Source organism: Schistosoma mansoni, chromosome 4 (genome assembly GCF_000237925.1).
Source record: "Schistosoma mansoni strain Puerto Rico chromosome 4, complete genome".
NCBI lineage: Eukaryota > Metazoa > Platyhelminthes > Trematoda > Strigeidida > Schistosomatidae > Schistosoma > Schistosoma mansoni.
In genome coordinates this window covers 18,709,124-18,725,548 of record NC_031498.1, presented here as the reverse complement: position 1 = coordinate 18,725,548, position 16,425 = coordinate 18,709,124, and the positions used below count along the sequence as shown (strand labels likewise).

The 16,425-nt window shown below is 38.1% G+C and overlaps 1 protein-coding gene across 1 annotated transcript; it reads left to right on the top strand.

The window, feature by feature from the left end:
* The first annotated feature begins 10,007 nt into the window (after nt 1–10,007).
* On the top strand, nt 10,008–10,616 carry Smp_096750 (hypothetical protein). The gene is made up of 2 exons (XM_018797063.1): nt 10,008–10,220; nt 10,255–10,616. The coding sequence occupies exons 1-2, from the start codon at nt 10,070–10,072 to the stop codon at nt 10,557–10,559; spliced, it is 456 nt and encodes a 151-aa protein (XP_018652142.1). The 5' UTR covers nt 10,008–10,069; the 3' UTR covers nt 10,560–10,616.
* Nucleotides 10,617–16,425: the final 5,809 nt, after the last annotated feature.

Genomic DNA, 16,425 nt, shown 5'->3' with positions numbered 1-16,425 from the left:
CCCCAGGGATTGGGAGTTTTTCACAAATTTCGATAAGCGCAAGGGGGGAGACCGAGGTTTTCAGAATTTGGGATAAATTGGCGAAAGACCTTTTGAAACAATCGGACCAAATATTAAAATTTTAAGGCCTTTTTTATATAAGAATTAAAGGGTCACCAGGAAAGGATAAAGTAAGTCGTACCAAATGAAATCCACCAGTCAAAAAAACAATGTGACGACCACAAGGGGTAGCCACTAAATGCTGTGACTGAGGTTTGTACAACTTTACATGTACCCTGTTGAAGCCCATACAGCAAATTGCTACTACGATCATATGATCCGAAATGCAAATGTTTGCTTTATTGATTGTGAAAATAACCAAATCGATTATCAATTACTGTATTACATGTCATGTAGTTAGGTATTTAGAGTCAGTGGATGATGGAAGTCTTTGAGTAAACTGGAAAAGCCAACGTTCTATAGTCCAACTAAAATAGGAATGAAACTTGCAACATAGCCTATATTTGTGGATATGACATGAATCAACGACTTTTAGGTTGCATTTCGAACCATGTGATCTTTTTCGTGGTATTGTTAGTTGATACGTTAGATGAAAATAAGATCGATACATGAAAGTAGAGATGTTTTCGACGTCAATACTAGTGTTGCAAAGCTAGGATACCAAACTACATCTAGTGCTCATCCAATTGATTTATAAACGGCGTAATCTTTCTAGAAAATATATGACCAGAAATCATGTGACGCAAGGCAAGTAGGTGGATAAACAGATCATGTCTAAAACAACCTTGTACACCCTGTCCAAACACATGCCATTTCGAGACTAAATTATTACTCCCCATGTCAAGTACTTCTGACTTTCAACTAAGCAACAGTTTTGTATTATTCATACGTGCATACATAATTATCAAAATCGAACTTGGATGTCAACTTTTCCGACGAAGTCGCGGAAAGTGTGAAAACCTTTTAAAATGTCAGATCACAAAACGAATACAAAAATATGTACCCAAGGGATATCAGTACCTGAAAATTCATGATTCAAAGAGACGGAATACAAACACGCCAACGCCACATCAACTGAATGTGAGACACTAATCACCTTAATGACCTATCTACAGTTCAGCCCAATAACCAATTGTTATCAACCTTGTGTCCAAAGGCTTTTGACTGTGCACGCTCTAACCATTCAAAACAGACCATCTTACACATACTTGCAAGTCCCAAAGACGACGTTCCTGACCCATAGAATACAAAAGTGGAGGTTGTGAGCATTTATGATTGTATTTAAATTACTTTACGTTCTGATGTCTATTTCAAGTGGCAATAATTTAAGTGTGATGCCTCTAAATTCTGTCACTTACAAGATAAAATGTATCTTACTGAGAAGACAGAAATTATTAATTAATGTTCCACTACAATATGCTTAGAACCAGTAAAAGTAGAGATCTATGGAGAATAAGGCACGACTTAGACCTATAGAATCATTATTGATATGCTTCAAGTGAGAAAATCATGGAGTACGACGACCATTGCAGCTGAAACCTCAAAACTAACACGCAACATGAATACAATTGAATATACCGGACCCACCAAACATTAAGTGACACATTTACCTGGATTGTGAGGCAGTTTAAAAACAAGTGGGCCAGTCCAAACCCAGGTCAACCACCTTGTCGTTTCGGTAAAATTATGGTAAACACGTCGCCAACTAAGGCAAATTTATTCAACCACATGCTTTACATTAAGTTATATAATGAATTAAGCAATCAGTGTTGACGCTGTGGAACTATCATACTTCCAGTTAGGTGGTAGAACTCTTTTTCTTTTGTAATAGCGTGCCAAACGTTGAATACGACTTTCAACCAGAATAAGTCTAAATTTGCTGTCTTTATCCTTAGCATTCCTGCCTAAGTGTTTACGAATAGCAACTGCTTTTTTGACTAATTGGTACAAATCTTCTGGAATATCTGGTGCCAAACCTTTGGACTTCAGAATGCGAAGTATTTTGTTTCCAGCTAGCCACCTGACCTGAGCTACTCCAAAGCTGTCACGCAGAATAACACCTAAATACGTAATATTACACAATAAGTGACTAACCAATTTGAGATGGTGATAATCCTTTCTTTGCTAACTTGTATATCTGCTCTTTCACCTCATCTGCTGTCATTTTTTGCCATGTTGGGACAGATCGCCTATAAGGCAAAGCACTTCCTGAAATCCCTTTCCCACCACTATGCATACGACCCATCTTTGACTATCACGCTTACAGTGACAGAACCCGCTGCCTGTTCAATTGTAGTTAAGTGATTCAAACAAAAGCACCACAAAATATAATTTACTTCTTTTGTGGTAAATTCAAGTAATGGAATGCATGAATGAGTGATTGAATTGTTGCTTCACTGATTAGAAATCTTCTTGGCCAATTAAATCGACAAATATCTCACAATTGGTTAAGCTCTGCAGAATAGCGCTCACGTGGCAAGCAAGATTGAAGTTTAAAACTCGATACGTTCGGTCTGATGCCAAAATTTTACTCAACAAAACGAATGAGTTGCTCAAATTACGAACTGGTGGCTAGCTGCACCCGCTATGTCTCTGCTTCAAAACACCAGGGAGGTTGGGGTATGAGCTGAGTATAATTTAAATCTAATTTTATTCAGGTAAGCACACCATGCATGCAATTAGAAGCTTACTGACCCGATGGGTCGGTAAGTTTCATAGTAAGGTAGTGTAAAGACCTCAGTATTAGGTTAGCGTATATCGTAGCGAGCCTACTGAGATGCAGCATGCAATCGGATGCTGGAAAAACCAACCCCTTTACTTATTCCAAGGCATACTCACATCCTAACTATGAGGGATTTCACACTGTCGAAAGTCGACTTCTACGAACACATGCAGTGAGGTGGATTACTTATTTAAGGCTTGTTTTACTAGCCTCATGGAAGTTAGCAATTTGATGGAGTATCAGTCAAGGTCTGCTGAACTTGAATTATCCCTAAATCTCTATTTGGTGTCATCATATCCCTGGCTCTCTCACTAAGAACTGATCACATCGTCCCACTTTCGATTTTATTTATAAAACTCATTTAACACACTGTGTGAATAACAGAAGCTTGATTTTTCACCCTGATATATGAAGTATAACTATACAAAAAACACTCACAAATTCAAGACTGAAAAAATACTGCTCAACAGCGCTGATTGTACCAATGCTGATTATCTATCTTATTCCTTTTAAAATATCTGGATGCGCTGTTAGAATTTTGTAGTTTTCAGAACAGTTTAGATTAGACTGAAGTGATCTGATGCGGATGCATGACCGAACGACCTCAGCTAGATGTGTCCAGTAAAACTAATGCGGTCAGCACCAAACGAAAATGAATATGAAGTCATTACTCCCACTTCTTCCTCTTCTCCTCATGACAAACAGACAATCAACCAGGTCCACATTACACCATTCTACTAGACAAACACTCACCGTACCTGATACTTATGTTAGTCAATGTTCGATCTGTACAAAATAAGATGACTCACCTGCGCACTCTGTTACTTTTAAACAACCCTTCACTTGTTTCGATAACGGAAAGTTAGTTGTTCTCAGATGTCACGGACTCATACCTCTAAACAGACACATATGAGCTCTTCAGCTGTGATTGAGTCACTAAGAAGGGTGGTGGTTGCCTTGTATATGCATAAAAAATATACGAGCGGAAATCTACAGCGACAACATCCCCAGTAAACTACCTGATTCACTATGGCTTACTGTACACACTCGTGAATGTGAAATATTAATCGGACGTATATGTCGAGTTTCCAACACTACTGGTTCAACTGACATTGCTATAAGTGAGTCACTCGCCAAGGTTGCCTCCTCTGATTTCGCTTGCCAAATGCTTTGTGATTTAAACCTTTCCACCACCAACTGGAAGACACCCATTTTGCTTTGAAAGCATACTTAGGTCTTTGGACATACACGGCTGGCAGCAACATGTTCACCTGCCTACACGAAATAAAATCATTATTGACTTGGTTTTCTATCACAATGTCACACCAGGACCAGTAGTGGTTGGCGAAAAGTTTCATAACAGTGATTATAAAATAGTCATCTGAAACCTGATTATTGCCACGTGCAACAAATTAAAGACAGTAAATACGCGTTTCCGATATGGAAACTATGCAACCGCTGACTGGGAAAACTTCCGATTTCCAATAAAGCACTCTGATTAGAGTAGTTTCTTTACCGGTGATAACATTTTAGAAACATTGGAAATATTCAATACTACCACCGAATTCCCACTAGACACTACTATCCCGTCTAAAATTGCCTTTAAAACAATTACTCCCCATGACAACCAAAAGACTAGTTTTAGGCTGCGAGAACTAAAACGGACGTACTGTACATCAAGAGACCCCAGTGCCCTGCACTCTCAGTAGCCATTCGGAGTGCTACAAGATCCACTCAAATAAAAGGAAACTAGTATGGAGGACAGCTGGTAAGAGATTGAAGAAGTAACAGCTAACTTACTAGGAGTTTCTGGACCCCAAGAAACCCCAACATAAGAGATGGATCTCTATTAAGACCCCGGGCAGGGTTTACAAAAAGAAGAACAAGAAGACAGCAATTTATAATAGCGGAACAAGAGCAGAATAGGCCAAGGTACATACTGAAGATACAGAAGCAGACAACAAAGTGAATAGGAAACTTTGAGACGATCAGCTGAGATTCGTAGAAAACCTAGCAATGAAAACAGAAAAAGCTGCAGGAGAAGAAAATATGAAACGACTATGTGACTATGTGATTTAATGAAGTTGGCCTATTAAAGAGTACCACAAATTGTGCTCCCCATCTGTTCCTCTGTTCTCGAATCTCGGTGATTTCTTTTACCTTTTTCTTACACTGATCTCCGTGTTTTACTATATTTCCTTGTCAGTTTCTTCGTCGCGTCACATAGAGATCTATCCCTTACGATGGGGTTCCTCGGGGTCCAGAAACTACTACTTCTTCAATCTCTTACCAGCTGTCCTCCATACTAGTTTCCTTTTATTTGAGCGGATCTTGTAGCACTCGGATTGGCTAGTGAGAGTTATTTTGAAACTGTCGAGTTTGTTAGTATTTCGGGCGAAAGCCGTATTAAACGTTTCAATCATTTTTGCCCGGTGGTTCTTTAGCTCCTGTTTCATCTTGACCATAGCCAAATGGTGATCTGGAGTCATGCAGTGCCTCTCTTTGTTCCCAACAACATAAAGTGCGTTTTGTAACGCTTTCCTTATAGACGTCATCCATACATTCCAACAGTTAGGACAGTATCAAATTACGTCACCACATCATAGAAATGACAATTAACTAAACAGTCCAGAAGCCGGCATCAAGAAGAAATATGCTTAATCGCTCCGCTTACCTTCGTCAGCTTCTGGCCCGTAGCTAAAATTTATCATATTCATACATCTTGTTGTTGTTATTATTACTTTCATTACTATGATAACACGTGCTAACGTTTTTAAGAAATTTATTCAGCATCCACCCCTATCTACTTGTTCTTACCTACTTCATGTTATTATACACATTATGCGACTTCTGATTTCTAATTACATCATTGCATCTTTTACCCCATATTTACCATATTGTTTCTGGCCATTTATATCACAACTTCGCTTAACATATGATAACATATTTCTGCCAGCGCAGACACGCACCAATTTTACAGGCATGATCTACAAATTACAACATGTAACGACCTCTCTATGCTTGGAGCCCAATTTTCGCCAATCTATTCATTCGTATCTTGACGAATATTCGTATATATCTTTTATTGTCTGATATTTTAGTTTCTTTCGTCCGATGCTGGCCACGCAGTCCTAGTGTAAGAGTCCCAGTTAGCATGTTATAGGTTGTCATAGTAGAATAGCTAATCCAGCATAAAATTGAAAACATGAGTCTGAATGGTGAGCGTAGGAGAACAACCTCAATATCACGGATCGATTGACTTGTTCTCAATCGTAAAGAGTTTGGTACAAACAAAATGTTCTGCCCCACGTTCATGGGTGGATTGAAGTCATCGCTCTCACCATCAATACTTGCTGACCAGCAATCCCACCCTCCCTCCTCTTGTGATGTTAAGCTCATTTAAACTTATTCTTGAACAAATATCATACCTCACACGATGTCTTGTGGATTGAAGTCATCGCTCTTACTCATTTACTACAGTTTCCGATACCATATCTTAGGACTAGAACCCATTTGGAAAAGAAGGCTTAGGTTCAATTTTATTATCTACTCTAAACTCAAAAGCCTTACTTACTCCACGTGTAATATAGATCTTGACCAAGACTCACATGACTACGACCTTCAAGACAATGTATTCACGGTTAAATTTGAGATATACGGATCCAAAACTCGGGTAAACTTCTTCCTAGCTATTCTACTATGACAACCTATAACATGCTAACTGGGACTCTTACACTAGGACTGCGTGGCCAGCATCGGACGAAAGAAACTAAAATATCAGACAATAAAAGATATATACGAATATTCGTCAAGATACGAATGAATAGATTGGCGAAAATTGGGCTCCAAGCATAGAGAGGTCGTTACATGTTGTAATTTGTAGATCATGCCTGTAAAATTGGTGCGTGTCTGCGCTGGCAGAAATATGTTATCATATGTTAAGCGAAGTTGTGATATAAATGGCCAGAAACAATATGGTAAATATGGGGTAAAAGATGCAATGATGTAATTAGAAATCAGAAGTCGCATAATGTGTATAATAACATGAAGTAGGTAAGAACAAGTAGATAGGGGTGGATGCTGAATAAATTTCTTAAAAACGTTAGCACGTGTTATCATAGTAATGAAAGTAATAATAACAACAACAAGATGTATGAATATGATAAATTTTAGCTACGGGCCAGAAGCTGACGAAGGTAAGCGGAGCGATTAAGCATATTTCTTCTTGATGCCGGCTTCTGGACTGTTTAGTTAATTGTCATTTCTATGATGTGGTGACGTAATTTGATACTGTCCTAACTGTTGGAATGTATGGATGACGTCTATAAGGAAAGCGTTACAAAACGCACTTTATGTTGTTGGGAACAAAGAGAGGCACTGCATGACTCCAGATCACCATTTGGCTATGGTCAAGATGAAACAGGAGCTAAAGAACCACCGGGCAAAAATGATTGAAACGTTTAATACGGCTTTCGCCCGAAATACTAACAAACTCGACAGTTTCAAAATAACTCTCACTAGCCAATCCGAGTGCTACAAGATCCGCTCAAATAAAAGGAAACTAGTATGGAGGACAGCTGGTAAGAGATTGAAGAAGTAGTAGTTTCTGGACCCCGAGGAACCCCATCGTAAGGGATAGATCTCTATGTGACGCGACGAAGAAACTGACAAGGAAATATAGTAAAACACGGAGATCAGTGTAAGAAAAAGGTAAAAGAAATCACCGAGATTCGAGAACAGAGGAACAGATGGGGAGCACAATTTGTGGTACTCTTTAATAGGCCAACTTCATTAAATCACATAGTCACATAGTCGTTTCATATTTTCTTCTCCTGCAGCTTTTTCTGTTTTCATTGCTAGGTTTTCTACGAATCTCAGCTGATCGTCTCAAAGTTTCCTATTCACTTTGTTGTCTGCTTCTGTATCTTCAGTATGTACCTTGGCCTATTCTGCTCTTGTTCCGCTATTATAAATTGCTGTCTTCTTGTTCTTCTTTTTGTAAACCCTGCCCGGGGTCTTAATAGAGATCCATCTCTTATGTTGGGGTTTCTTGGGGTCCAGAAACTCCTAGTAAGTTAGCTGTTACTTCTTCAATCTCTTACCAGCTGTCCTCCATACTAGTTTCCTTTTATTTGAGTGGATCTTGTAGCACTCCGAATGGCTACTGAGAGTGCAGGGCACTGGGGTCTCTTGATGTACAGTACGTCCGTTTTAGTTCTCGCAGCCTAAAACTAGTCTTTTGGTTGTCATGGGGAGTAATTGTTTTAAAGGCAATTTTAGACGGGATAGTAGTGTCTAGTGGGAATTCGGTGGTAGTATTGAATATTTCCAATGTTTCTAAAATGTTATCACCGGTAAAGAAACTACTCTAATCCGAGTGCTTTATTGGAAATCGGAAGTTTTCCCAGTCAGCGGTTGCATAGTTTCCATATCGGAAACGCGTATTTACTGTCTTTAATTTGTTGCACGTGGCAATAATCAGGTTTCAGATGACTATTTTATAATCACTGTTATGAAACTTTTCGCCAACCACTACTGGTCCTGGTGTGACATTGTGATAGAAAACCAAGTCAATAATGATTTTATTTCGTGTAGGCAGGTGAACATGTTGCTGCCAGCCGTGTATGTCCAAAGACCTAAGTATGCTTTCAAAGCAAAATGGGTGTCTTCCAGTTGGTGGTGGAAAGGTTTAAATCACAAAGCATTTGGCAAGCGAAATCAGAGGAGGCAACCTTGGCGAGTGACTCACTTATAGCAATGTCAGTTGAACCAGTAGTGTTGGAAACTCGACATATACGTCCGATTAATATTTCACATTCACGAGTGTGTACAGTAAGCCATAGTGAATCAGGTAGTTTACTGGGGATGTTGTCGCTGTAGATTTCCGCTCGTATATTTTTTATGCATATACAAGGCAACCACCACCCTTCTTAGTGACTCAATCACAGCTGAAGAGCTCATATGTGTCTGTTTAGAGGTATGAGTCCGTGACATCTGAGAACAACTAACTTTCCGTTATCGAAACAAGTGAAGGGTTGTTTAAAAGTAACAGAGTGCGCAGGTGAGTCATCTTATTTTGTACAGATCGAACATTGACTAACATAAGTATCAGGTACGGTGAGTGTTTGTCTAGTAGAATGGTGTAATGTGGACCTGGTTGATTGTCTGTTTGTCATGAGGAGAAGAGGAAGAAGTGGGAGTAATGACTTCATATTCATTTTCGTTTGGTGCTGACCGCATTAGTTTTACTGGACACATCTAGCTGAGGTTGTTCGGTCATGCATCCGCATCAGATCACTTCAGTCTAATCTAAACTGTTCTGAAAACTACAAAATTCTAACAGCGCATCCAGATATTTTAAAAGGAATAAGATAGATAATCAGCATTGGTACAATCAGCGCTGTTGAGCAGTATTTTTTCAGTCTTGAATTTGTGAGTGTTTTTTGTATAGTTATACTTCATATATCAGGGTGAAAAATCAAGCTTCTGTTATTCACACAGTGTGTTAAATGAGTTTTATAAATAAAATCGAAAGTGGGACGATGTGATCAGTTCTTAGTGAGAGAGCCAGGGATATGATGACACCAAATAGAGATTTAGGGATAATTCAAGTTCAGCAGACCTTGACTGATACTCCATCAAATTGCTAACTTCCATGAGGCTAGTAAAACAAGCCTTAAATAAGTAATCCACCTCACTGCATGTGTTCGTAGAAGTCGACTTTCGACAGTGTGAAATCCCTCATAGTTAGGATGTGAGTATGCCTTGGAATAAGTAAAGGGGTTGGTTTTTCCAGCATCCGATTGCATGCTGCATCTCAGTAGGCTCGCTACGATATACGCTAACCTAATACTGAGGTCTTTACACTACCTTACTATGAAACTTACCGACCCATCGGGTCAGTAAGCTTCTAATTGCATGCATGGTGTGCTTACCTGAATAAAATTAGATTTAAATTATACTCAGCTCATACTCCAACCTCCCTGGTGTTTTGAAGCAGAGACATAGCGGGTGCAGCTAGCCACCAGTTCGTAATTTGAGCAACTCATTCGTTTTGTTGAGTAAAATTTTGGCATCAGACCGAACGTATCGAGTTTTAAACTTCAATCTTGCTTGCCACGTGAGCGCTATTCTGCAGAGCTTAACCAATTGTGAGATATTTGTCGATTTAATTGGCCAAGAAGATTTCTAATCAGTGAAGCAACAATTCAATCACTCATTCATGCATTCCATTACTTGAATTTACCACAAAAGAAGTAAATTATATTTTGTGGTGCTTTTGTTTGAATCACTTAACTACAATTGAACAGGCAGCGGGTTCTGTCACTGTAAGCGTGATAGTCAAAGATGGGTCGTATGCATAGTGGTGGGAAAGGGATTTCAGGAAGTGCTTTGCCTTATAGGCGATCTGTCCCAACATGGCAAAAAATGACAGCAGATGAGGTGAAAGAGCAGATATACAAGTTAGCAAAGAAAGGATTATCACCATCTCAAATTGGTTAGTCACTTATTGTGTAATATTACGTATTTAGGTGTTATTCTGCGTGACAGCTTTGGAGTAGCTCAGGTCAGGTGGCTAGCTGGAAACAAAATACTTCGCATTCTGAAGTCCAAAGGTTTGGCACCAGATATTCCAGAAGATTTGTACCAATTAGTCAAAAAAGCAGTTGCTATTCGTAAACACTTAGGCAGGAATGCTAAGGATAAAGACAGCAAATTTAGACTTATTCTGGTTGAAAGTCGTATTCAACGTTTGGCACGCTATTACAAAAGAAAAAGAGTTCTACCACCTAACTGGAAGTATGATAGTTCCACAGCGTCAACACTGATTGCTTAATTCATTATATAACTTAATGTAAAGCATGTGGTTGAATAAATTTGCCTTAGTTGGCGACGTGTTTACCATAATTTTACCGAAACGACAAGGTGGTTGACCTGGGTTTGGACTGGCCCACTTGTTTTTAAACTGCCTCACAATCCAGGTAAATGTGTCACTTAATGTTTGGTGGGTCCGGTATATTCAATTGTATTCATGTTGCGTGTTAGTTTTGAGGTTTCAGCTGCAATGGTCGTCGTACTCCATGATTTTCTCACTTGAAGCATATCAATAATGATTCTATAGGTCTAAGTCGTGCCTTATTCTCCATAGATCTCTACTTTTACTGGTTCTAAGCATATTGTAGTGGAACATTAATTAATAATTTCTGTCTTCTCAGTAAGATACATTTTATCTTGTAAGTGACAGAATTTAGAGGCATCACACTTAAATTATTGCCACTTGAAATAGACATCAGAACGTAAAGTAATTTAAATACAATCATAAATGCTCACAACCTCCACTTTTGTATTCTATGGGTCAGGAACGTCGTCTTTGGGACTTGCAAGTATGTGTAAGATGGTCTGTTTTGAATGGTTAGAGCGTGCACAGTCAAAAGCCTTTGGACACAAGGTTGATAACAATTGGTTATTGGGCTGAACTGTAGATAGGTCATTAAGGTGATTAGTGTCTCACATTCAGTTGATGTGGCGTTGGCGTGTTTGTATTCCGTCTCTTTGAATCATGAATTTTCAGGTACTGATATCCCTTGGGTACATATTTTCGTATTCGTTTTGTGATCTGACATTTTAAAAGGTTTTCACACTTTCCGCGACTTCGTCGGAAAAGTTGACATCCAAGTTCGATTTTGATAATTATGTATGCACGTATGAATAATACAAAACTGTTGCTTAGTTGAAAGTCAGAAGTACTTGACATGGGGAGTAATAATTTAGTCTCGAAATGGCATGTGTTTGGACAGGGTGTACAAGGTTGTTTTAGACATGATCTGTTTATCCACCTACTTGCCTTGCGTCACATGATTTCTGGTCATATATTTTCTAGAAAGATTACGCCGTTTATAAATCAATTGGATGAGCACTAGATGTAGTTTGGTATCCTAGCTTTGCAACACTAGTATTGACGTCGAAAACATCTCTACTTTCATGTATCGATCTTATTTTCATCTAACGTATCAACTAACAATACCACGAAAAAGATCACATGGTTCGAAATGCAACCTAAAAGTCGTTGATTCATGTCATATCCACAAATATAGGCTATGTTGCAAGTTTCATTCCTATTTTAGTTGGACTATAGAACGTTGGCTTTTCCAGTTTACTCAAAGACTTCCATCATCCACTGACTCTAAATACCTAACTACATGACATGTAATACAGTAATTGATAATCGATTTGGTTATTTTCACAATCAATAAAGCAAACATTTGCATTTCGGATCATATGATCGTAGTAGCAATTTGCTGTATGGGCTTCAACAGGGTACATGTAAAGTTGTACAAACCTCAGTCACAGCATTTAGTGGCTACCCCTTGTGGTCGTCACATTGTTTTTTGACTTGATGTATTTCATTTGTTACGACTTACTTTATCCTTTCTAGGTGACCTTTTAATTCTCATATAAAAATGTCTTAAGAATTATATATTTGGTCAGATTGTTCAAAATGTATTACGCAAATATATCACAATTCTGACAACCTTCGTCTCCTCATTGCATTATCGACATTTGTAAATACTTCTATTCATTGGTTGTCTTATGCTTATGATGTAAGCTAGTTGTCTCGTCTTTATCATCATGATACTAGTGCGTAGCAGGTTAGAGCTGGATAAAACTTGTTCCTCGTAAGTTTCCAGTTGGAAAACCTTCAACGCGATGATTTGCGCAATATAAGTAAGGGTTTGTGGAAATTCGGTCGCCGGATTCTGGAGACCCTTAAAACCGACCCAAAATGATTATTGATCGTGTCGACAGTAAAATATTACTTATGGCTCTTACAAGGTATTAATAACAGTCGACAATTAGTATATGGTCGTTGGAGATACATGTCTAGCAGCAAACGATGAACAAGAGGCATTATTACGACTTAACTATCATACATTCACTGTCAAGCATCATATTGTAAAGACTGCCTCTATTTCATTTACTTAGATGGAACGACGATGTTTTACAACTTGGTTCTACTGACAAGTTCGAATCCATACATAACTAGCAAGTAAAATTGGTATTATTTACATACTTTCATCTACAAATAGGAATTTATAGTTTTAGGCTGCTCATTAGTTATGTATCTTCACACACAACGGTATCATGGCAATCCGATGTACTTTTATGTTGCTGAACTGAATGGTTTTCTTAAAGAAAAGTACTGGTTAGTGTTGATTCGTAAGTTTCGATAGTCATAATTTTTACTGACCGGTTTCTTGGTTTGCAGTGGGCCATGATAAATGGTATTCCCTAATGCAACCACCCGGTTTAAAGTGATAGGCCGAAAAAGCTAGTAAATTATCCGCTGCAAGGATGACTAGTGAATTTGGACATTTCTAATCGGCGCAACATTCATTTCTATATATTTTCCATATTAGACAGTCAACTTTATTAGTCAAACTGTGTACACTAGAATTGTCTCAGAAATGGGGCTTTACCTGTCTAAAACTCGTGTTCGGCTGCCAAATGGGGGTTTTATTTTTAGAGCTGTCACATTAAATACATATTATTACGTAGTATATTGGAATCTATGGTGGTTGAGATTATGAATTAATTCATTATCATAATCGTTCAGCATAACACTTGAGTGTTTTATGATTTTAGTTATGCATTTACTCAGCATAACATTCACGTTTTACGTATCCAACTATTAATTGCTTCGAAATGGTATTCATCAAACCATGTTTGAGGCCACAAGCTAGGCTTCCGTGGATACGTTCAGTGGTTAGCAACCGCTTTTGTTGCTATACGTGATTTATTATTTCAGATCCATTTCAAAATCCACTTTATCATATTAGTATTATTTAAACAGAATCTCATAAGAGCTCTATTTCAAAAGTACCTGGAGTCATGAGAGCCTTTTAAAATGCCGAACAAATTCCTATCAGCTATAAATTCCTTAATTCGATGCGTAGCTCAAATCACTAGTGAGATCGTATATTACAAGTTTTCGTGGTTTGGAAGTGGCTACATGTCATTCCCTGCAATATAATATTAGAAGATCAATCAGTTGTCTAATGAAACTAAGCGACATAATGAGATGTAGGATAATGCAAACTAGTTCATCTAAATAAGGCAGACTAACCAAATTTTTCATTCTTTTGCCGGATTCTCCCTACTATTCGCGTAACATTTCCAAGTAAAGAAATTTGTTCAGGCCTTAATATCCGTGTCCATTAATATTGGCCCAGAGAAGTTGTATTACTGGGGATTTTTGGTTTCCTAAATGCTTGCAGCAGACAATAACCGTACAAATCACTATCTCGACCGTAGATGCTACCTTAATGTAGTGGTCGGGCTTGCCCACCATGATAACTCAGCTGCGCTATATTGACTGGAATGTGTTTCTTAAATTATTGTTGTCAAGAAGGTTGGTTGGAGAACGGCTTGGGCTTCAGAAGTCTAGTACTAGTGACCGCATAGAGGTGTTTCTCTTGTACAATCAGCGTCTGCAGCGATGTTACCTTTCCAAACGGAGGGAAGATGCTAAAATAGGTCGATCCTAATTGTCAAACCTAACCGTTCTCCACAGCATTCCGTCTCCGGTGGTAATGCTTTTTAAGGCGCGTAGCTAATACATCAAAAACGCCCTAATTATATTCCCATTTTTTCTAAATAAAATTTTACTTTATATTTGTTTACAGTTGATGAAGATGTGAATCTAATCACTTCAAAGTAGTTATTGGCAGTTCGGTATTGTGTTTTTGTATATTTCACATTTCTACATTATTAAGAAAACCCGCCATTCGCAACTAGTGTTCATATTTTAAGAAGTGAAATGATATCCATTAATAATTATTGGACAATGCCAAGCATCAGTGGATTTGAACACATTTGTAGAAACCTAAATATGTTCCACGATTTTAGTCACACAGATTTCAACTGAATTATGCCTAACAAACATTTAAAAATCACTAGTTTTATTTGCTGAAAGAGTCTGTAATAAAATTGTATGATGTTCAATAACCAGAAAATCTCTAAGTAGTATCTTGTCACGGATTGTTTACGAACACCACATATCGACAGGAAGTCATGTAATAATCGGCATGTGGGAAGCGCTAAAGTGAGATAAGTTGTTTACTTAAAAGCTAATAAGGACAATAATTCGAAGTTCCAATAATGGCTTATTAAAAGTTGTGTAAATAATTAGAAAGCAGTAAGAATAATGCTCTAAAGTCTTTATGGGTCTTGAGACTGTTTCAAGCTCACTGTGACGAATGCTGGAATCACATTTTGAAAAAGGAGAATATCCAAGACCATACTGGGAGCTACTTAACCGAAGCCATATTCACCTAAACCTTCATAGAGTTGAAATCAAGTGAATATTACCAGAAATCGAGCGAAATATTTCATCTACAACACATCTGTTATATGAATTAACAGAAGATGGATGTAATCGATTTAAAAATACATAAAGTATCGAAGAAACGTTCAGAGAGTGTGGGTGAGTTGATCAAAAGTCTAGAAACGATGGAGGTGCGCGCTTCCTTTACAGAAATATCTGAGAAACACGTCTTAAGCTACTCCGATATCAATTTATCCACAATTCAGTTACAAATAAAGATGCCACAGGTATTCGGACTTCGACAACACGTTTATAATCGAAAAGAGCAAGAACAAAGATTCTAGCAGTATTGCGTGAATTCATTTTATTTCGTTAGTTCTCGTCAGCTGCTTATAATCTGTGGTGTTTAAAACCTAGTCACATAATGTGTTTAAATTGCTTACATGAAAGGGTTTGGTCGGAAGTTATAATGAAGACACAGTATAGTATAGCAAGGGTGTAAATAAATTTAATAAACTGAATATTGTAAATATATAACTTATGTAGAAGAAAATTCTATAACATTGATTGTGACAGCAGTTCAAATGTCCAGAAACAAGTGATTACACAACCTGTAAACGCTGATAGGAATGAAATGAGTAAAGCTCAGTTAATAAAATAAGATTATTAATCTGGAAGTTAGTTAAAATAAAACTCAATAACGTAATAAACACAAGAGGAAGTTTAAAAAGGCGCTTCAGATGCAACGAAAGAATACTTGTCACCAAGGTAAGGAAAGATTAATAACCATTTCCTCTTGAACACATAAGTCAGATTCTTGACGTCTGATAGCAACAGCTTCAGAAGACGAGTTTGGTTGTTTACTAATCGCCTTAAAAGTTTGCAAGGTATTCTAGGGCCAGTGAAATATCACTGAACCCTAGCCAAATCATCCGGCAGTTGGGTCACTGAATATGGGACAGATCATCGATCCCTGTCAAGGTCAAGGGCAGTCAACGCGCATCAGTTAATCATACGCCATGGACTGGCCCATGCGGCAGTGGTTCTACTTTCGCTTGTATCTCCTTTAAATAATATATTCTTGTAATAACATCCTTTGTGTTGTACAGTCTTCAGAGCATACATGATCCATTAATACGTCGATGGGGCAATCCACGTAAGGTGCTGGTCGCGAGGTGTAACTTCGAAGTCAGCGTATTCGTTACACCGTCCCCGTTTAACTCGAGTAGGCCCCCAAACATTTCGACATAGATCATCAACGTTGATGATCTACAGTATCGACCTGATGTCCTGTATCCAGGCGATACTTGGTAGTTGGATTGTTTATAGTCTTTCTCTTGATCTGAGGCTTTTTGGAACATGTTTAAAAGATCTAAGA